Below are 22,366 nucleotides of genomic sequence, written 5' to 3'. Positions count from 1 at the left end.
TATGAGGTAATTTTTTCTACAAATAATAGGTGTGGTAGTGGAAGTTTCTGCTAGGCTAGCGTATTTCGTACACTTCTATCTCTAGCTAACATATCACTAATTCTTTGCAATTTGTAACAGTGGTTCTTACTCATGAGTGCGCTAAACGAATTCTGCATCCACAATGTGCTTTTAAATCATTCTGCTTTTCATAATTACGATGATTTTCTTGTAATTAAACCTCAGAATTTGTAATGTGTCCCAACGGGACGAATGAGATGTGTGTATCACAATGTCGTTAAATACGATAAAAATTGTTAGTTTGGAACCTAAAAAATTTTATAACACATAATGTGTTTCATGACATTTTGACCTGTTAAATCGTGACATATATTGTACAATTACCACTATTTATGTATTTGACTTCTTGGTTTCAATGTAATATTTTACGTAAATTAAGATCCTTAAACCTCTGACTTTCCACGCCAGACAGTGGTTACTGAGCTATAACAAATTCTGTTATATTTGATGTCATGTTATTTGTATATTTTATCTTTTTTACTAGTCCTGTAATCTGACACCTTATAATATTACCTGTTGATTTTTATTCTTGCATGTTTTTTTTAAAGTTGTTTTGAGAATAACACACCAGTGTATGTTGGCAAGATATGCATTTCCCCCTTCCTTTTTGCTATGCGTTTTTAATGTACAATTTTAAATTTTAAATATTCAATTAATGATTTGCAAATGTATTTTGTGGTAATCTCTTGCCAAATAAAGTAATGTTAAGTCTTCACATGACACACGACACAGAGGGCGTTCCAAGCCCCTTTCACACCGAGGTCTGCTGTATAGGTGAATGTAAACTTCAGTTATTCTGATCGTTTCATAGCTTCTATTACTACTAATAACTAGACACCAGTGCCTACGAGGTTTAATTTGTACGCTAAAGGTATGTTCTTGCCAGCTGTTGGTTTATACTCAGGTGTATTTGTGGTTTTTTGTTTCTTATTCACTGATCGCTATGTGAAATGTTTTAACTTCTAGCACTGACGATGATCATTATGTGATCGAAAATCGATTTTGCTGTTAATAACTCATCAAAAATACGCCCAACGCTGACCTTCCTTCTAATTTTACTTTTTATGTGGTCGTTGTGCACACAGCACTCCATGGAGTCGCCAATCAATAAAAGAATCCTTTTTTTATTGAATGTTTCGATGAGTGTTTCCACTGTTGCTAAATTGCTTACTTTATTTATTATATCTGGCTGTATAACGAAAATAAGACACTGATTCTCTAAAACACTTAACAGATTTTATTGGGTATAAAAATAGCGAGAACAGTCCATATTTTCCCTGACAGGATGGATCAAGTATTTTCAATGAAGTCTGTACTTCCCTTTCAACAATACAGCAAAATGCAGCAGTTCATCATGAGAATTCCTTTCACAACTTGCCCACACAAGTGCACAGTTCGCATCACAGAGGCTCAACTGAGCAGTTCGCCCATGCGCCATAAATATTTGGTTTACAGGTTAATCATACAGCAATCATTGTCTCTGTACATTTCATATATTTTCATAACTTTTATGAAACATTAGTGAAAACATTAAATCTTGATCAAAATTTGAAATTCATTAATTTTTGTGTCATTCTTAATTACATGGCTATAAAATCTTGAACTATAAAATAATACCAAGAAAAAAAAAAAGATATTTCAAACTCGCCTCTACAATTCATCTCTCATTTGCAACAGCCACAGGAAATTTCTGTCACAGCGAAATGGACAGGATATAGGATCAGAATGCAAGAGCCTTACAAAATCTGTAACTGTGTGATGTATTCACTTTTTTTAAATAAGATGAACGTAATATGTTGCTACTCTATTTTAAAGCTTCACATGTGCTGTACTTCTCAAAATACCACCTACATATTAAATATACTACTGAAAGACTAGCCCTTGAGATCCAGAGTGCCGCTGACACTGGTGCTGATGTTCATGCCATGCAGAAAGCATTTGATACAGTTCTGGGCCTTAGTGTACTGAACAAAATACGAGTTTATCAGATACCACTCCAGATTCGTGACTGGAGTCAAAAATTCCTAGAAGGTAACATTAAACATGAACTTCTTGGGAGTGACATAGGCCATTACTGTTTACGCTTTTGCTTAGCACTGAAGGTTCCATGGGGCTGTTTGCGGATGATGCTGTTGTCTATACGAAGACACACAACTGTAGAGAAGTGCAGGAAGACAATTGTTTCAGGCAGTGGCAGTTGTCTCTGAACGTAAACAATATAGCATATTGTGCAGGAGACCCATTATTGTTTGTTACATTATTGGGGATACCGTATATCACTGGAAATAACCACTACCATAACAAAAGTAAGTCGGGTGATGCTGAGGGAATTAGATTAGGAAATGAGACACTTAAATTAGTAAAGGAGTTTTGCTATTTGGGGAGCAAAATAACTGATGATGGTCGAAGTAGAGAGGATATAAAATGTAGACTGGCAATGGCAAGGAAAGCGTTTCTGAAGAAGAGAAATTTGTTAAAATTGAGTATTGATTTAAGTGTCTGGAAGTCGTTTCTGAAAGTATTTGTATGGAGTGTAGCCATGTATGGAAGGGAAACGTGGATTATAAATAGTTTGGACAAGAAGAGAATAGCTTTGGAAATGTGGTGCTACAGAAGAATACTGAAGATTAGATGGGTAGATCACATAACTAATGAGGAGGTATTGAATAGGATTGGGGAGAAGAGAAGTTTGTGGCACAACTTGACTAGAAGAAGGGATCGGTTGGTAGGACATGTTCTGAGGCATCAAGGGATCACCAGCTTAGTATTGGAGGGCAGCGTGGAAGGTAAAAATCGTAGAGGGAGACCAAGAGATGAATACACTAAGCAGATTCAAAAGGATGTAGGCTGCAGTACGTACTGGGAGATGAAGAAGCTTGCACAGGATAGAGTAGCATGTAGAGCTGCATCAAACCAGTATCAGGACTGAAGACCACAACAACAACAACAAAAGAAATAACAATCCTGAGCGACAAACTGAAGTGGAATGACCACATAAAACAAACTGCGGGAAAAGTATATGCCAGACTGAGATTCACTGGGAGAACCTTAATTAAATTTAATTAATGTACAAAGTACGAGGCTTATAAAACACCCATGCAACCGATTCGTAAGTTCTGCCCATCAGTCTGGAACCCATAATAAGTTTGATTCATAGAAAGGTAGAGAGATCCGTGGAAGATCGGCGAGTGTCATCATGGGACAGTTCAGTAAGCAAAAAACAATTAAGGTAATGCTGCATTAACTACAACAGACGCACTTGTAGTTAAGAATCCTGAGCTGCTGAAATGCAAAGAGTGTACGTTCTGAGGAAGAAAAGGGCAACACAATACTTCTCCTACTAACACCAGTGCTGTTTTTCTGGGGGAACGCTGGGGGATGCGTACCCCTAAACTTTTTCGTCGAAAAAGTAATTTTTTGTAATACGAACGATACCAGCGCACTTTTTGGTTGGAAAAGCGATGTCATTGACTGTTTCAAGCACTTCGAAGCTGCAGCAAACCATTCTCAGCAACTGAATCGCTGGCAGCCAGTTCAACAAGCATGTAGTGCCCTTGCCCGCTAATAGTGGGCGATGGTAGTGCTAAACGGATATGCGTACGCTCAAACGCCAAGCAGACACCTTGCTACTGATAGCAAGAGTAAACGAAGAAGGCGTGAAGACTATAGCAGCCATGAACTAAAGTCAGTTTGGAAACTGTTGTAATACTATTAATGTAAGTTTTATAGTTAAATAAATTTTCAGCTGTATTAAAAATTGGGTCAGTTGAAGCACAGGATACCACCCATCATCTATGTCATTTCGGGAGCCAAACAAGGTTACAAAGGATTTTTGTACTGTTGTTTTTATTGTTGTTGATGATAGGTGTGGATGGTTTTTGTTGTATTGTGTCTTTTAGTGGTGTATAATAGGTTAAAATATGTGTTCGGTAATATTTCCTTGTATTGTTTTGTATGTCGGAGGGTTGATTGGACTCACCTGTTTCATTTGAGGTGTATTATAGGTCAATTGAAGTGTACGATAAATGGTTCAAATGGTTCTGAGCACTATGGGACTTAACTGCTGAGGTCATCAGTCCCCTAGAACTTAGAACTACTTAAACGTAACTAACCTAAGGACATTACACACATCCATGCCAGAGGCAGGATTCGAACCTGCGACCGTAGTGGTCACGTAGCTCCAGACTGTAGCGCCTAGAACCGCTCGGCCATGCCGGCCGGCCAAAGTGCATTATACCATTTTCTTTTATTGTTCGGGGGTTGATGGGAATCGCATGCTTCATTTGAGGTGATGTAAACTGAAGTGTTCGATACCACATTCTCTTGTATGTTTGTGTGTTTCTCGGTATCGCCAGCTTTATTTGAGCTGTGAAGTCAACCGAAGAGTCCGATACCATGATTTTTTTTATTTTTTTATTTTTTATTTTGGTAGTTCAACATATTGATGAGGTCATGGCTAAAAGCAGGCAGGTGCTATCTCATGCTTGAGTTATAAGTAATTTTCGCTGCATTATATCCAATGTTGGAGTATCCTCAAACTTTTTTTTTAGAAAAAAAGCGCTAACACATTGTGAAATGCCCACTGCAAGAAAATCAGATAAATAAGAGGCGATAAAGTAGCTTACCGACAGTTGCTTTTGCTATGCATCATTCGTAAATGGAACGAGGAAAGAGGGATAAAGCCGGCCGGAGTGGCCGTGCGGTTCTAGGTGCTACAGTCTGAAACTGAGTGACTGCTACAGTCGCAGGTTCGAATCCTGCTTTGGGCACTGATGTGTGTGTTGTCCTTATGTTAGTTAGGTTTAAGTAGTTCTAAGTTCTAGGGGACTGATGACCTCAGAAGTTAAGTCCCATAGTGCTCAGAGCGATTTGAACCATTTGAAGAGGGATAAATCTAATGCTATCAGAAGTATCATTCGCTACAGACTGAAAGCTGGCTTGCAGTGTGTTGATGTAGGTGATATATTGGCACATATCCACAAAAAGAGCAATCGTCAAAAATTTTGAGCTGTGTGGTCCTGTTATTTCCGCTGTATTCTTTACCAAGTACAATAGCACATTTAGACTGTAATCAATACATATGTACAATTTCTGGACCTACAGGTATTACCATTTCTGGTTCACAAGTAAAGGCACTATTAACAGGCTGCGTGTCACGGTCGGGGGCAGCTTCTGAGCTAGCACCAGGCGGTGCAGTGTACGTCGCTTCACTGTGGCCACCAGCCACACCCACCTTAGGATTACCAGAGTGTTCACCTACGTGCCTCCAGTAACTAATGGCGTCAGTAAAAGAACTCCGACAGATGGTACACTCGTAAAACAATGCACTACTAAAGGCACTGCTGTCGTCGGGCAACGGCGGAGCAGCCAGCGACGAACTGGCGTGCTCCTGTAGGTGGCGGGTGGTGTCGAAAGAGACGGGACTGAGTCCGTAGTCGTGCCCACCAGTGAGGTGCGTCTTCCGGTGAGCCACCAGGTTCCCGCTGCGCCGGAAGCCCTTGCCGCAGGTCTCGCAGGTGTACGGCCGCTCTTCGCTGTGGACCGTGTAGTGGCTCCTCAAGTTGGCCGCAGAGTTGCACAGCTTCCCGCACACCTCGCACGAGTGGGTGCTCTCACCCGTGTGGACCTTCCGGTGGGCTTCGGCGTTGTGCCGGAAGCGGAACCGCTTGCTGCAGACGTCGCAGGAGAACTGTTTCGGGGTGGTGTCGAGCCCGCACTTGTGCGCGCAGAGGCTGCTCTCCCACTTGAACCTCCTGTGGCAGCTCCCGCACTCGAAAGTCCTGGCCACCGTGTGGACGGACACGTGCCTCTTGAGCGAGGACGCGCGCGCGAAGTCCCTGCCGCAGACCTTGCAGACGTACGGCTTGTCGTGCCGGCACGCCCGGCCCCCCGCGCTGCCGTCGCCGCACACGTCGCACGGCTTCCGCTTCTTGCTCTCGTGCACCCGCAGGTGCCGCTTGAGCGCGAACGGGTCCGCGAAGGACCTGCCGCACTTGTCGCATGAGAAGGGGCCGGCGACGCAGGTGTTGTGGGTGCGGTGCTCGCGCAAGCCGTCCTCGTCGCGGAAGGACCTGCCGCAGGTGTCGCAGGCGAACGGGTGGTCCCTGGAGTGGACCGCCTTGTGCCTGTTGAGGCCGGTGCGGTCCGTGAAGGTCCGGCCGCAGACGTCGCAGCTGAAGGGCCGGTAGCCCGTGTGCTGCCGCAGGTGGATCTGCAGGTGCACCGACTGCCGGAACGCCTTGCCGCACACTTCGCAGCCGTACGGCCGCTCGTCCGAGTGCAGCCGCTTGTGGATCGTCAGGTGCACCTGCAATAAATCGAGACAACTGCTAGTTCCTTTGTTAAAAATTTTACAGTACCAGTATAACTGTGTATCGCTAGGCTCTATTGACGAGTGTCAGAAAACAGAATGGATCAAACCTGTACACAATCTTAACACCAAAACGGGTTGTCTAGACGATATTTTCATACTTACACGTGTAACAGAAAAATGTACTGAGGTGCCAAACAGTTGATTTAACATAAGTAGACTTACATAGCTGGGTGACACACGTGTCTATATCAAGCTGTGTATACGCATTAGGAAAAATGATGTCTTAATATCTCACATTCATTAGACCCTTATACAGGGTGTTACAAAAAGCTACGGCCAAACTTTCAGGAAACATTCCTCACACACAAAGAAAGAAAAGATGTTATGTGGACATGTGTCCGGAAACGCTTACTTTCCATGTTAGAGCTCATTTTATTACTTCTCTTCAAATCACATTAATCATGGAATGGAACCACACAACAACAGAACGTACCAGCGTGACTCAAACACTTTGTTACGGGAAATGTTCAAAATGTCCTCCGATAGCGAGGCTACGTGCATCCACCCTCCGTTGCATGGAATCCCTGATGCGCTGATGCAGCCCTGGAGAATGGCGTATTGTATCACAGCCGTCCACAATACGAGCACGAAGAGTCTCTACATTTGGTACCGGGGTTGCGGAGACAAGAGCTTTCAAATGCCCCCATAAATGAAAGTCAAGAGGGCTGAGGTCAGGAGAGCGTGGAGGCAATGGAATTAGTCCGCCTCTACCAATCCATCGGTCACCAAATCTGTTGTTGAGAAGCGTGGGAATACTTCGTCTGAAATGTGCAGGAGCTCCATCGTGCATGAACCACATGTTGTGTCATACTTGTAAAGGCACATGTTCTAGCAGCACAGGTAGAGTATCCTGTATGAAATCATGATAACGTGCTCCATTGAGCGTAGGTGGAAGAACATGGGGCCCAATCGAGACATCACCAACAATGCCTACCCAAACGTTCACAAAAAATCCGTGTTGATGACATGATTGCACAATTGCGTGCGGATTCTCGTCAGCCCACACATGTTGATTGTGAAAATTTACAATTTGATCATCAGAATCGAGGAAGTACAGTACATACTGACGAAACTAAAATGAGCTCTAACACGGAAATTAAGTGTTTCCGGACACATGTCCACATAACATCTTTTCTTTATTTGTGTGAGGCCGGCCGCGGTGGCCGTGCAGTTCTAGGCACTCCAGTCCGGAGCCGCACTGCTGCTGCGGTCGCAGGTTCGAATCCTGCCTCGGGCATGGGTGTGTGTGATGTCCTTACGTTAGTTAGGATTAAGTAGTTCTAAGTTCTAGGGGACTGATGACCACAGCAGTTGAGTCCCATAGTGCTCAGAGCCATTTGAACCATTTTTATTTGTGTATGAGGAATGTTTCCTGAAAGTTTGGCCGTACCTTTTTGTAACACCCTGTATTGTGGATGCACCAACTAGTGAAAGTGGGCAACGTGATACCTGAATAACTCCAAATCTGTGATAGACTTCGACTGTTTTGTCGACTGGCTCCTCTACTGTTTAAGACGTATTGGAAGAAGTATTAAACACATGGCTTGTACACCTCTTACATGATGTACGGGCAAAATTGTAACCTGGCATGGAGACAAAAAGTCTGCATACTTTGTGGAGCAGACGCACTGACACAATGAAATGGGTAGAACGTCGGCAACAAACAGCTTAAATTTCATGAATGGTGTAGTCAGGCAACGGAAAAAGGTCACGTTTTGTTTCAGTAATGACGATATTTAGGCCAATGCAGTCTAGGCAGCTGCCTATGGCGGCGGATTTTATACGCTGTTATTTTTTTTTTTAAGAAAAAGAACATTTCATTCACCATCTTGTAAAGGAGTGCGGACTTCAATCACAATGAAATGGGTATAGCATCGGCAACAAACAGTTTAACCCTAGAATGGCCGGGCGAAAACTAATGTCAAGAATGGTCAGGCTGGGTCTGTTGGACCCAATAAATAAAGCACTTCTAACAAATGACAAATAGTATGTTTAGATCAAATGTCGAATTTTTATTTTGATTACGTACTACTAAGTGCTACAGTGACATTGGTTCAGCTCTCTGAACTGAAACATATACTGGAGTCCGGAACCGCGGGACTGCTACGGTCGCAGGTTCGAATCCTGCCTCGGGCATGGGTGTGTGTGATGTCCTTAGGTTAGTTAGGTTTAAGTAGTTCTAAGTTCTAGGGGACTTATGACCTAAGATGTTGAGTCCCATAGTGCTCACAGCCATTTGAACCATTTTTTGAAACATATACATTTTTGTAGTACTAAATGTCAGTAAACTGAAAATACAAGTAAATTTGACTGAAATAAGTATATAAATGAGAGTAACTTGTAGGAATAAGAAGCAAAAATGATGAACTTTCGTTGTATAAATGGAAATCACGAATTTGAAGAATAGTCATGAAATATCGTCCTCTACTGTTATCACTTTTCAAAACAGTCGCCGCAAACCATTTCTGCATGCGTCAAGCATAACCACAATTTCCAAACTTTGCAAAAGTATTTAGTTTTGCTGTCCTTGCATTTGTAGCATCTTCCCCTTTTCCCTGATTGTGGATCTTCGACTATTCTTTCTTCTTCGGTAGTGGAGAGGTTAGAGGCGAGCCTGCGAATATCGCGCGGCGGGATGTTGGGTTGGGTTGCGCGCATTGTCAAGTATAGTGTTATGAGAGACTTTCCTAGTGTTCTGAGGTATTTCTGAGGTATTCTCGTCTAACTGATACATTTTTTGTTTTGTTTTGAACACAATGCAGCCATTGAGAGCTGCAATGTTCAACAACTGAAAAAAGAGATGCAGAGGCCACCGTCTTGTCCCTCCAGCAACAGTATATTCACCACACATAGCATCAACGAGGTCTACGCCGCTCTTTGTTTTGTTGTAGTACTTTATTATACTTGGTTTTTTCTTTCCACCACTGTCACTGTCAATTTCATCATCATGGTGCATTGACGACAAAAGGAGTACTGATTTGTTCCGTTTTGTTACATATGAAAGTAATGTGACATCTTCCTGAAATCCAAAAATACTTGAGTACTCTTCTTTGGACTTTTTGGGTAAAAAGTCAAACGGAATTTCCGGCTTATTTTTTTAACGTACCAACAACAGTAAATTCTTTTATTGGAATAGTTTTTTGACGATTGGGTACGAAGTAAACGAATAAACTATCGTCAGATTTCTTCCAGACCCTTTTACTCGGTCTACAAGATGGAAGACATCATCTGCCTTATTACTGACTTTGTACGGTCCTTGGAGTTGTGCACCTGCATAAACTTCCAAATGTTTTACGTAGTACGTTTTAGAACAAGCCAGGATGAAGACCTTGATCCCATACTTGGCAGGTTTATTTGGGATATAGATCCTGAACCTGCACCTGCCTCTGCATGGAACGAGCATTTCGTCCAAAGTAATGTTTTCTGACGGAGCAAAATATGCTTTGCAGTTGGGGACAAACATATTAAGAATGGTTCTTATGGCAGCAAGGTTATCTTGTGCTTTCTTTCTTCCCTTGTATGGATGTTGTCAAACCTGATACAACGAGTCAAAAATCTGATCCTCTTCATCGACATACTTGCACCAAAGATTTCTATTCCTGTCCCATGTGCATTCCAAAAGTCTTCAATATTCATTTTACGCGATGCAATGTTCCAGCTAAGTAAAGTGGGCCAAAATATGCCTTCAGTTCATCAAAACTGGTAGGCCTAGCCACGTCCAGGTCACTTGCATAATTGTTTTGAACTGAATCAATATAGATATTGGTTGATTCAAGAACTGTATCAATCAATGCATTGCTAAGAAATAACTGCCATAATTCTAGCGATGAATGTACATCCATCGCAGCTCGAATACTTCCAGGCAAATGCACTGTAATTATGTTGTGACGTCTTGTTCGAACGCTTTGTGGGAAACACGTTTTTCGCCATTTAGTTGCCTCATTCCTTCCTTTGTAATAGCGTACAGGTGACGTACCTGAGACAGTTAGAGGAGCTTTACTTGAATCAGCAATGGCAGGTGCATCGGTGTCGGCAGATGACTGAACATCTTCCTCTTCATCACCACTTATTTCACTATTGCTGCCATGATAACTGTTTATTTCGAAGTCTGGGTCCGCATCCGAATCGTCTGCTTCAGTCGGAACATCATACAAAATTCTGCAAATTTCAGTGTAAGAAAGACTTTCTCTTGCCATGTTATACTGCAGACTACTGACATTGACAATTCGATGTTAGGACATCACATGTAGTGCACAAAAGAACCAATTAGTCAATGATACACCAAAATAAAAATGGGGTTGCACCGGCAGAAGTTAGTTACGTAAACGGTCGGGCTGGGTCTGACAGACCCGCGCGCTTTTTGAAAGACTGTCAAACAATGACTAAACAAAGAAAAACCTTATTCACGACAATAATGCTTTCTCTCGGATGTTTCAGGAAGATAGCAGGGCGCTCGAGTCAAATCAGCAACTATAAGAATATAAATTCAATGAAACAAAAACCAGTGGGTCTCACAGACCCAGCCCGACCGTTCTAGGGTTAAATTTCATGAATGGTGTAGTCAGGCAACGGGAAAAGGTCAGATTTTTGTTTCAGTAATGACGGTACGTCGTGACACTATGGCCATTATTCACTTTATTTAGCGTCGTACCTTCTCATGAGATGTATAGGTGAGGAGGGCAAATCTCGTTGCTCGCATTTAAAGTTTGTGGTGGGACACGCCGTTAACACTGTCATATAAGTAGGCTGTGTCGACACTCAACAATGCCCACTCAAACTTCAAATTCTGAGAAAATGCCACCAGTCATTCTAACAGCCGGTCACATTGTAACATTTGAAACTGTACTTGTTTAGTGTTTAGGTTGTCATTTGTATTTTAGTATTAATTTAAATGAGTAACATTTGGAGAAAAGTAACCAGCTCTCAGTACCGAAAACTCTGGAAAGTTAAGGTGATAAAGAAGGAGCAAATTGTGAGAAAGAGTGCAAAACTCGATGTGTTGTTTAAAAATCGAACACTACTAGCTAGTCCCAACTCGATTTCGAGTCTAGGAACATCAGAGTGTACTAATGTGGTGAAAATAGTGCGGCTTGAAGTTTATCTGAATCAGGCGTTCCCGGTATTACAAACAATAACAATGACGCAGGAACAGTTATTTCCGCAAATCTAAATGATGCTTATAAAGCGACTAAGGATTGTGATGCAGTTTATGACGATCCTGCACATTGGATAATCAATAAATTGCTTCCAGATCATATTTCTAAACAAGTTCATGTGGCACAGAATATGGATTGTGGTTTGAGTAAATCATGCAGGCAGTATACTGACTTTTCGAAGTACTTAAATAAAGATTGGTTTTAGAGAACCCTGAAGAATGGTGAGAACAAAGACTATTTTTAATATACCGTACTCTCAAAGCATGGGTGGTGTATTTTGTGTCTCGTGTGTATATTATAATGGAACATCATAGTTTGTTAAACTTGATGAGAGATTTAAAGACTAGAAAGTCGGTCAACCTCGATTAACTGCCCATGAAAATTCAGCAGAACACAGAAAATGCCAGTTAACTTTAACAGCTGCAGGACAAATCACGGGATGAGTTGATAAGAAATTAACATCTCAGCTTGATACAGAGGTAAAATATTGGAGGGATGTGTTAAAACGAGTTGCTGCTGTGGTTAAGGACTATTCCACACAAGGCCCAATGCTCAGGGTTCACAACTATGGATTTGTGTCACGACACTGTGGAAATTTCGAAATAGCAGAAGTGATCCCTTTCTAGCTGAACACACAGAACTGTTAGTTGACAACGGAGCACATCATACATGAAGAGTTTACATCAGTTCTGGCAGAAATGGTGGTGAATTACGTTGTTGACGAAGTGAAGGAGACTAAGCATTTTTCCATCGTATCAGACTCCATCCCCGATTCACACACGTTGATCAGCTGTCTTTTTTTATAAAGTTTTTATAAAAAGACAGATTTCCTGTTGAAAAATTTATCTGTTTTGTACCAAATTACAAATCAGAATACTGCACTTAGCTGATTGACTGATAAACGTATTACGTAGATATGAAATGGACATTCTTTAGCTGCGATCAGCATGGCTGGTACTTTCTCCGGTTTCCGAGCCAGAACTAAACAAATCAACCCGCTTGCTGTGTGTGTTCCGTGCGCAGCTTACTCTCTTAACCTAGTAGCACCGTGTGCATCAGTGTGTTGCTCTCAACGGCTCCATTTTTCCGTTTATTCAATAAATTTGCGCATTCTTCTCTGCTTGCCATTGCAATATTTTGCAGCCAAATTAAATAGTTCAGCCTACACAAAACGACCTTTCGAAAGGCGCCGGTCAGGGCGTAACGGTGTCTGCTATAGCCCCGATGTTAACTGTGTAGAAATGATATCAGCTTCGCAAGTTATTAAGCATGATGAAACTGAGAAGCCTTCCTAAGATGCGCGGTGACTGGGTATACCGAGCTGTCTGCAGAGTCTGGAAACTGAGAGAATGACAACATTTTGTACAGCAATATTAAAGAGAGTAAACTCTGCAACAAATTGTTGCGAAGCGTTGATACCGACAAAGTAGTACCAACATTTATTATTATATGTTTGAGAGAATCGTTCTGTGTACAACTGTGAAAATGCTGGAGTCGAAAAAGTAAGACAAATATGTATAAGCCGGCCACAAAAAGGAAAAAGAAAACAGGAAAAGAAAACTAAAGGTCCACGAAATAGCAGAGTTCTTTTACTACTTCTGAAGGAATGTTTTCGGGTGAATACATTTCTGTTTATTATAGACAGCTTGATATTTGAATTGGAGAAACCAAAATAAATCGTTGGAGGAGTTTAAAGCAGTTTTGAGTTCGTAAATAATTTTTCTGGGCGAGACAAGACTTAGAAGAGTGCAAAAGCGTTACAAAGACGACTTGGAAGAATTTTTGAGTGACGGGGTAGTAAATTTTAAAGCCTACGTGAGGAGCGACGCCAAAAACCTCCTCCCTAAGTACTTTGTATAGAACGTTGCTCGAAAACCACGTTCTCGAACTGCTTCCTAATTTGGAGACTGCAACTGCGCACATTTTTGTCAACCGCTGACGCCAGTAACTGTTCGGCGGAGTGCTCTTTCCCATCCCTAAAACGAGTCGAGAGTTAATTGCGGTCGGCCATGTCGCAGGAACGAGTCAACAATCTTGGTGTCCTCTCCATGAATTGTGACATAACTCAGCAACTAGACTACGAAGATGTGATCGGCGAATTTCCTACAAAGATAGCGCTCTGTGAACAGCTTTGACATGGGTACGGTGAGCTCAGTATGTATGTATTTAGTAATACTACTACTACTACTACTATTATTATTATTAATTATTATTATTATTGTTATTATTATTATTATCAGCTGCAGCAGCAGAGTTCGTTTTCAGTTATGTACAGATGTACGTTACTTGGTGGTACATTTATGTTTAAATGAGGATAGGAAGAATTTTTCTCTACCTGTGAGCATAAAATGTGTAAATTCGGCCCTGTTTATGGTACTGTTGTTGGAAGACTAGTGTTTCCAACATGATCGACAATGGACGACCAAACGCACCAGCGATCGCCAGTTGTGTTACTTTCTCACGAAACGAAGAGTTGTTCTGCGGACTCAGAAGCTGTTTCGACAACACGATGGGCCATTTGCAAGAAAACATTCACAGGCTGTGAAATCATCTTGGATGGGAAGTATCAATACTGGAAGTGAAGTGACCCTCGGCCAAAGCACGTCTGTTCGCCAGAGAATATTGAAGCGGTACAAGGTGCTCTTAAGAGTAGCTCCGGCAAACTGTGGTGGAAGGCGACAGTACAACTGGTCATATCTTGAAAGTGACATTCGGATGTATCCATACAAGATGACCCCTGCTCAGAAGGTCACCGCAGAATACAAGCGGCAGAGACTACCATTAGCCTGCTGGGCGGAGAATAAGGAAGAAACTCTCAGCAACGTTTCATTTAGACGATGTCGTTCACAAAGAAAATGTATGCCTACGTGGTACTGAAAATCCGCAAGTGCTTCATGAACGACATCATCAAGCTCCTAGGATTACAAAGCAGGTCGCAATTTCCAGTCGTGGACTTATTGGACCTTTCTTCTTTGAAGAAATTGTGAACAGCGCACGTTATTTGGGTATGGTCCGCAATAACTTCGTTCCACAGCTTCAGCACACAGTGGTTCATGCATGCGGGTCATTTCTCTCAGATTTCCACGTCGTTTCAATGACGGACAATTTTGGCTTCCCAGTCACGGAAGACATGTGCCATCTCTAACGTCAATGTTTGTGTGATAGAAGATAGGAATGAAAATGATGGGCATGCTGAGCACATGCTGAGTTAGAACAGTTCTGCACAGAGCGTTTTCCATGGTAGTATATGCTACTTTCGGTTTGTCCTGATGGGAAAGTCTTTATTCAGAAACAAAATGGTGACACATTTCGTGTGTGACATTGTACATATTGAGGGCATACGTACATTTTCATACATTGTCTTTAAGGGGGGGAGGGGGGGGGGGGAGGACGTCAAACGGGCCGACTTGGAGCCGGAGAGGCACCACTGGACATTTTAATAAATAAATTCATAAAATTTTGTCAGCATGACCAGGAAGGGTTCAGGAGTCATACTAATAGCAGTGGAAGTTCAAAAACATAACAAAATAAATTTTGTTTACATGTGAAATTTCATCATTTTTTCACTTATTATGCACTTGTTGCTATAGGTACACTTACCTTCATAAGTAAGAGAGATTCTTCGATGAGTTTTGCACTGCATACAAACCATACTTAAAGCTGTTTGAGACTCTAGAATTTATGCAATTTATGAAAAGATAAATGAGCTGTTACATTTTAAAATTCATGTATACAAAAAACTCAAATTTTATAGTTAATTATCTCAATTTTTACTACAGTTTTTAACAGATTTGGAAAATTCTAGAGTTTCATACACCATTAAGTGTGATTTGTACGCTGTGCACAATTCATCGAAGAATCTCTATTACTTATGAAGAAAAGTTTTCCTATAGCAACAAATACAGCCAATAGAAAGTGACAAAAAATTATAAAATTTCACATGTAAAAAAAAAAAATTCTGTTATGTTTTTGAATTTTGCACTTCTATGAATGTTAATCCTGAATAGTTTCTGGACACACTGACAAAATGTTATGAATTTATTTGTAAAAGTATAGTGGAAACTAAAATGTCCTGCAGTGCCTCTCCTGCTCCAAGTCGGCCCGTTTGCCGTCCTATTCCCCGTTGAGTATACACGTTTTTTTAACATAGTTTCACGCTTAGGTTGTGAAGCATCGTTCACTACCGAAATCCCCTTTGTTACTCTCAGTGCAAGAAATGGCTTGCATGCCAGGTTCCACTTTTAGCAGATCAGTGCAAGAAGAGTGGGCCACCGCTAGGATTCCCTCCTAGCAATACAGAGTGAACAGTGGTGATCCTCAGCTGAGAGTGCATACAGTAGCCACTATTTGTCACATAAATACACTACTGGCCATTAAAATTGCTACACCACAAAGAAGAAATACAGATGATAAACGGGTATTCATTGGACAAATATATTATACTAGAACTGACACATTATTACATTTTGCACGGAATTTGGGTGCACAGATCTTGAGAAATCAGTACCCAGCACAACCACCTCTGGCCGTAATAACGGCCTTGATATGCATGGGCATTTAGTCAAAGAGAGCTTGGATGGCGTGTACAGGTACAGCTGCCCATGCAGCTTCAACACGATACCACACTTCATCAAGAGTAGTGACTGGCGTATTGCGATGAGCCAGTTGCTCGGCGATCATTGACCAGACGTTTTCAATTGGTGAGAGACCTGGCTCGGCTATCGTTGAATGTATTGGCCAGGGCAGCAATCGAACATTTTCTGTATCCAGAAAGGCCCGTACAGGACTTGCAACATGCGGTCGTGCATTATCCTGCTGAAATGTAGGGTTTCGCAGCGATCGAATGAAGGGTAGAGCCATGGGTCATAACACATCTGAAATATAATGTCCACTGTTTAAAGTACCGTCAATGCGAACAAGAGGTGACCGAGACGTGTAACCGATGGCACCCCATACCATCACACAGGGTGATACGCCAGTATGGCGATGACGAATACACGCTTCCAACGTGCGTTCACCGCGATGTCGCCAAACACGGATGTCACCATTGTGATGCTGCAAACAGAAGCTAGATTCATCCGAAAAAATGATGTTATGCCATTCGTGCAGCCAGGTTTGTCGTCGAGTACACCATCACTCCTGTCTGTGATGCAGTGTCAAGGGTAACCGCAGCCACGGTCTCCGAGCTGATAGTACGTGCTGCTGCAAATGTCGTCGAACTGTTCGTGCAGATGGTTGTTGTTTTGCAAATGTCCCCATCTGTTGACTGAGGATCGTAACGTGGCTGCACGATCCGTTACAGCCATGTGTATAAGATGCCTGTCATCTCGACTGCTAGTGATATGAGGCCGTTGGGATGCAGCACGGCGTTCCGTATTACCCTCCTGAACCCACCGATTCCATATTCTGCTACCAGTCATTGGATCTTGACCAATGCGAGCAGCAATGATAAGATAAACCGCAATCACGATAGGTTACAATCCGACCATTATCAAAGTCGGAAACGTGATGTTATGCAGTTCTCCTCTTTACAGGAGGCACCACAACAACGTTTCACAAGGCAACGCCGGTCAACTGCTGTTTGTGTATGAGAAATCGGTTGGAAACTTTCCTCATTGTGGGTGTCGCCACCGGCGCTCTGAAAAGCTAATCCTTTGCTTATCACAGCATCTTCTTCCTGTCAGTTAAATTTCGCATCTGTAGCACGTCATCTTCGTGGTGTAGCAATTTTAATGGCCAGTAGTGTACAAAGGTATTTTTCAGTCACAGTGCGTATGCTTACATTTCTGTCTGTCTTTTTGGGTGCAATTTGGAACAGATTGCCTAGTATCCATACTGTTGGAGTTGTGGCGCTACGGTCGCAGCAGTTTAGGGGGTGTGCCATGTTTACGTACCGACTGGCGGAAGCGCTTTCCACACACGTCGCAGGCGTGTGGACGGTCGTCGGCGTGGATGGTGAGGTGGACCTTGAGGTGGCTCAGCCTGGCGAAGGTGGCGCCGCACGCCCGGCAGGCGAACGGCCGGATCTGGCTGACGGGCGGCAGCTCCGCCCGCCGGGGCCCCGCCTCCCGGGCCTCGGCCCCGCCCTCGGCCCCGCCCTCCCGCTGATCCTCGCAGCCGCGGTCGGCCACGTGTCGGCTCAGGCCCCCCGCGTCTGGGAACACGTCGCCACACAGCTCGCAGATTGACGCCGGGGCCGGTACCCTGGGCTCGTGCGTGAACACGTGCTTCGTGATGCAGTACCTCGAGAAGAAAGTCTTCTCGCAGTGTGCGCAGCTGAACCTTTCGACGACCCTCGTCTCATTTCCGCGAGGGACGTCATTTCCGAGAGGATCACTCGTACATTCTGTCACAAACGGATCACTTTCGTCGCAGTCTCGCCTCGGTGACCCCGGTGTCCCACACTGCTCTGGGTAGATAACGTCAGGATGGAGACTGCGTGTTGTCTGGTCAGTGCAGTCCGTCTCGTGGTTCACTTCTAGTAACCTGAAACTGGCAGAAGGGTATACACTTTGTAAGTAAACATGCTCTCGAGAAACAAGGCACATACGGAGGTGAAGATCCCAAAATTCCAACACAAAGTGGAGAGAGACAGCGTCATAGTAACAGAGTATGGCACAGGATGTTGCAACGAGCAAAATTTTCCAAATAAACGCTGTTCAGAATTGCACTGCTGTTGAATTATGGCTGTAAAAAGACAGCCAATCAGTGACCAGTACCTGTATGAGGGGTTGTCGAAAAGTTTGTAGCCCAAAATAGTTACCATAATGACTCCACAAACAACACAATCTACTATTATGGTGACCCTTTGAGTGTATGCAAGTCAAATTTCGAGCCTCCAGCTTCGTTATTTTTGCCATAGTATAAGCAAAATGGCAAATATCTAGAGAATCAAGAACTGTACTGTGGCTGAGTATCTGCATTTGAAGGGAATGACGGTCAAGAAAATTGGGGGGATATAAGGAATACACTTAAGGACAGTGCTCCGTCTTATGCAACAGTGAAAAACTGGGTGTCCTACTTCAATCGTGGAAGAACGAGTGTGCAAGATCCGACATGGAGCGGAAGACCATCGCTGTTGCCCCTGATGAAACCGTGAGTGCAGTTCACGATACAACTTTGCAGGGCCGTCGTACAACATTGCAGCACATTGAAACCACATTTTGAGTCTCCCATGGGCGTGCTCTCATGACATTGTTGTTGATATTTTGGGAATGCCGAAAGACTTGAATGTAGACCAGAGACGGGAGAGTGTGCAGTGTTGTGAAGAAACAGTCCGACAAGTTGAGGCTGATGAAGATGGCTTTCTTGCAAGGTATGTGGCAATAGACGAAACATCTGAGGCAAAACAACAGTCACAACGATGGAAACAACCTTCATCTCCTACCCCAAAAAATCAGCAGGTAAGGTGATGGAATCCGTCTTTTGGGATGCAGAAGGGGTAATTATGGCGGATTACTTGCAAAAAGGTATCAGATAGATTATATAATGGTAAGACAAAGATTTAGGAAACAGGTTGTAAATTGTAAGACATTTCCAGGGGCAGATGTGGACCCTGACCACAATCTATTGGTTATGACCTGTAGATTAAAACTGAAGAAACTGCAAAAAGGTGGGAATTTAAGGAGATGGGACCTGGATAAACTGAAAGAACCAGAGGTTGTACAGAGTTTCAGGGAGAGCATAAGGGAACAATTGACAGGAATGGGGGAAAGAAATACAGTAGAAGAAGTATGGGTATCTTTGAGGGATGAAGTAGTGAAGGCAGCAGAGGATCAAGTAGGTAAAAAGACGAGGGCTAGTAGAAATCCTTGGGTAACAGAAGAAATATTGAATTTAATTGATGAAAGGAGAAAATATAAAAATGCAGTAAATGAAGCAGGCAAAAAGGAATAAACACGCCTCAAGAATGAGATCGACAGGAAGTGCAAAATTACTAAGCAGGGATGGCTAGAGGACAAATGTAAGGATGTAGAGGCTTATCTCACTAGGGGCAAGATAGATACCGCCTACAGGAAAATTAAAGAGACCTTTGGAGAAAAGAGAACCACTTGTATGAACATCAAGAGCTCAGATGGAAACCCAGTTCTAAGCAAAGAATGGAAAGCAGGAAGGTGGAAGGAGTATATAGAGGGTCTACACATGGGTGATGTACTTGAGGACAATATTATGGAAATGGAAGAGGATGTAGATGAAGATGAAATGGGAGATACGATACTGCGTGAAGAGTTTGACAGAGCACTGAAAGACCTGAGTCGAAACAAGGCCCCCGGAGTAGACAACATTCCATTGGAACTACTGACGGACTTGGGAGAGCCAGTCCTGACAAAACTCTACCATCTGGTGACCAAGATGTATGAAACAGGCGAAATACCCTCAGACTCCAAGAAGAATATAATAATTCCAATCCCAAAGAAAGCAGGTGTTGACAGATGTGAAAATTACCGAACTATCAGTTTAATAAGTCACAGCTGCAAAATACTAACGCGAATTCTTTACAGACGAACGGAAAAACTGGTAGAAGCCGACCTCGGGGAAGATCAGTTTGGATTCCGTAGAAATGTTGGAACACGTGAGGCAATACTGACCTTACGACTTATCTTAGAAGAAAGATTAAGAAAAGGCAAACCTACGTTTCTAGCATTTGTAGACTTAGAGAAAGCTTTTGACAATGTTAACTGGAATACTCTCTTTCAAATTCTAAAGGTGGCAGGGGTAAAATACAGGGAGCGAAAGGCTCTTTACAATTTGTACAGAAACCAGATGGCAGTTATAAGAGTTGAGGGACATGAAAGGGAAGCAGTGGTTGGGAAGGGAGTGAGACAGGGTTGTAGCTTCTCCCCCTTGTTATTCAATCTGTATATTGAGCAAGCAGTAAAGGAAACAAAAGAAAAATTCGGAGTAGGTATTAAAATCCATGGAGAAGAAATAAAAACTTTGAGGTTTGCCGATGACATCGTAATTCTGTCAAAGACAGCAAGCGACTTGGAAGAGCAGTTGAATGGAATGGATGGTGTCTTGAAGGGAGGATATAAGATGAACATCAACAAAAGCAAAACGAGGATAATGGGATGTAGTCAAACTAAGTCGGGTGATGTTGAGGGTATTAGATTAGGAAATGAGACACTTAAAGTAGTAAAGGAGTTTTGCTATCTGGGGAGCAAAATAACTGTTGATGGTCGAAGTAGAGAGGATATAAAATGTAGACTGGCAATGGCAAGGAAAGCGTTTCTGAAGAAGAAAAATTTGTGAACATCGAGTATAAATTTAAATGTCAGGAAGGCATTTCTGAAAGTATTTGTATGGAGTGTAGCCATGTATGGAAGTGAAATGTGGACGATCAATAGCTTAGACAAGAAGAGAATAGAAGCTTTCGAAATGTGGTGCTACAGAAGAATGCTGAAGATTAGGTGGGTAGATCACATAACTAATGAGGAAGTATTGAATAGGATTGGGGAGAACAGAAGTTTGTGGCACAACTTGACCAGAAGAAGGAATCGGTTGGTAGGACATGTTCTGAGGCAGCAAGGGATCACCAATTTAGTATTGGAGGGCAGCGTGGAGGGTAAAAATCGTAGGGGGAGACCAAGAGATGAATACACTAAGCAGATTCAGAAGGATGTAGGTTGCAGTAGGTACTGGGAGATGAAGCAGCTTGCACAGGATAGAGGAGCATGGAGAGTTGCATCAAACCAGTCTCAGGACTGAAGACCACAACAATAACTTGCAAAAGGGCGTAACTATCAATACATCATACTATTGGATCTTCCTGCACCGTTTGGGACAAGAAATACAGAAAAAACGGCGTGGAAAATTGGTGCGCGGAGTTCTTTTGCATTAGGACAACGCACCGCTGCACAAATCCCTCGCAACACTGGAAACTCGGTGACTGCGGGTTCGAATTATTACGTCATCCACATATTCTCCAGATTTCCCTCCACCAGACTTTTTTCTTCTCCCAAACCTAAAAAAAAGATCTCGAACGACGACGATTTGTCAATGATGGTGCAGTGATTGATGCTGTGAACGCTCGGTTGGACTTGAAATCGAAGACCTTTCATTTGAATGGTTTGCAGAAGATATCTGAGCGTGCCCACAAGTGTATTAGTGTACACGGGTATTATATTGAAAAATAAATTGGTATTGTGAAATTTCTGTCATTCTTTATTTGTTAGGCTAGAAACTTTTCGACCCTTCCCATCGTATTTAAAATTATTTGCACCAGCTGATAATCTGTCATACTAAAGACTACACTTACTGATTAGATCAGCTGTCGACAATAGTTCCAGTTGGGTTGTCACAGCTTGAAAAACTTTATTTTTTATTTCATTTTACATACCTAATGCTGCAAAACCAGCCTGAGGAGCAAATCTCCATGGTCATGGAACGAGCAAGCACGTGAAATTAACGTTATAAAAGTTAATGATAGATATAATCAAGTTCAAACGAATCTTATGCAGGTGACAAGCTGATGTGTATACACTGGCATAATCAACACTGTGACACAGTAATTGGCTTAATTTTATTTGAGCAACTCCCCAGCAGAGTAGGAGCAGTGTTGCATGATCAAACCCTTTAAGTTTAGACTTGAAAGTGTGAGTTGTACAGATAAGATTTTTTATTTAATTTTTGAGGTAGCTTATCGAAACTGGGGCAACGGCCTTGCCGCAGTGGACACACCGGTTCACGTGAGATCACCGAAGTTAAGCGCTGTCGGGCGTGGCCGGCACTTGGATGGTCGCTGGATGGGCGACCATCCAGGCCGCCATGCGCTATT

At 42.7% G+C, this 22,366-nt stretch overlaps 1 protein-coding gene across 1 annotated transcript in view; it reads right to left on the bottom strand.

Annotated features, from left to right (window-relative positions):
- Window positions 1-1,280: 1,280 nt before the first annotated feature.
- LOC126108614 (endothelial zinc finger protein induced by tumor necrosis factor alpha-like) overlaps window positions 1,281-22,366 on the bottom strand; it is a 242,220-nt gene continuing 221,134 nt past the window's right edge. Inside the window, exons 5-6 of the mRNA XM_049913917.1 lie at window positions 17,484-18,081; window positions 1,281-6,367 (exon numbers count right to left, since the gene is read on the bottom strand). Coding sequence (XP_049769874.1) covers window positions 5,132-6,367; window positions 17,484-18,081 — 1,834 coding nt within the window. The 3' untranslated portion in view covers window positions 1,281-5,131. The remainder of the gene's footprint in view (window positions 6,368-17,483; window positions 18,082-22,366) is intronic.

Source organism: Schistocerca cancellata, chromosome 11 (genome assembly GCF_023864275.1).
Source record: "Schistocerca cancellata isolate TAMUIC-IGC-003103 chromosome 11, iqSchCanc2.1, whole genome shotgun sequence".
In the NCBI taxonomy this organism is placed as follows: Eukaryota; Metazoa; Arthropoda; class Insecta; order Orthoptera; family Acrididae; genus Schistocerca; species Schistocerca cancellata.
The sequence above is the reverse complement of the archived record's forward strand: the minus strand, read 5'-3'. Positions and strand labels throughout refer to the sequence as shown.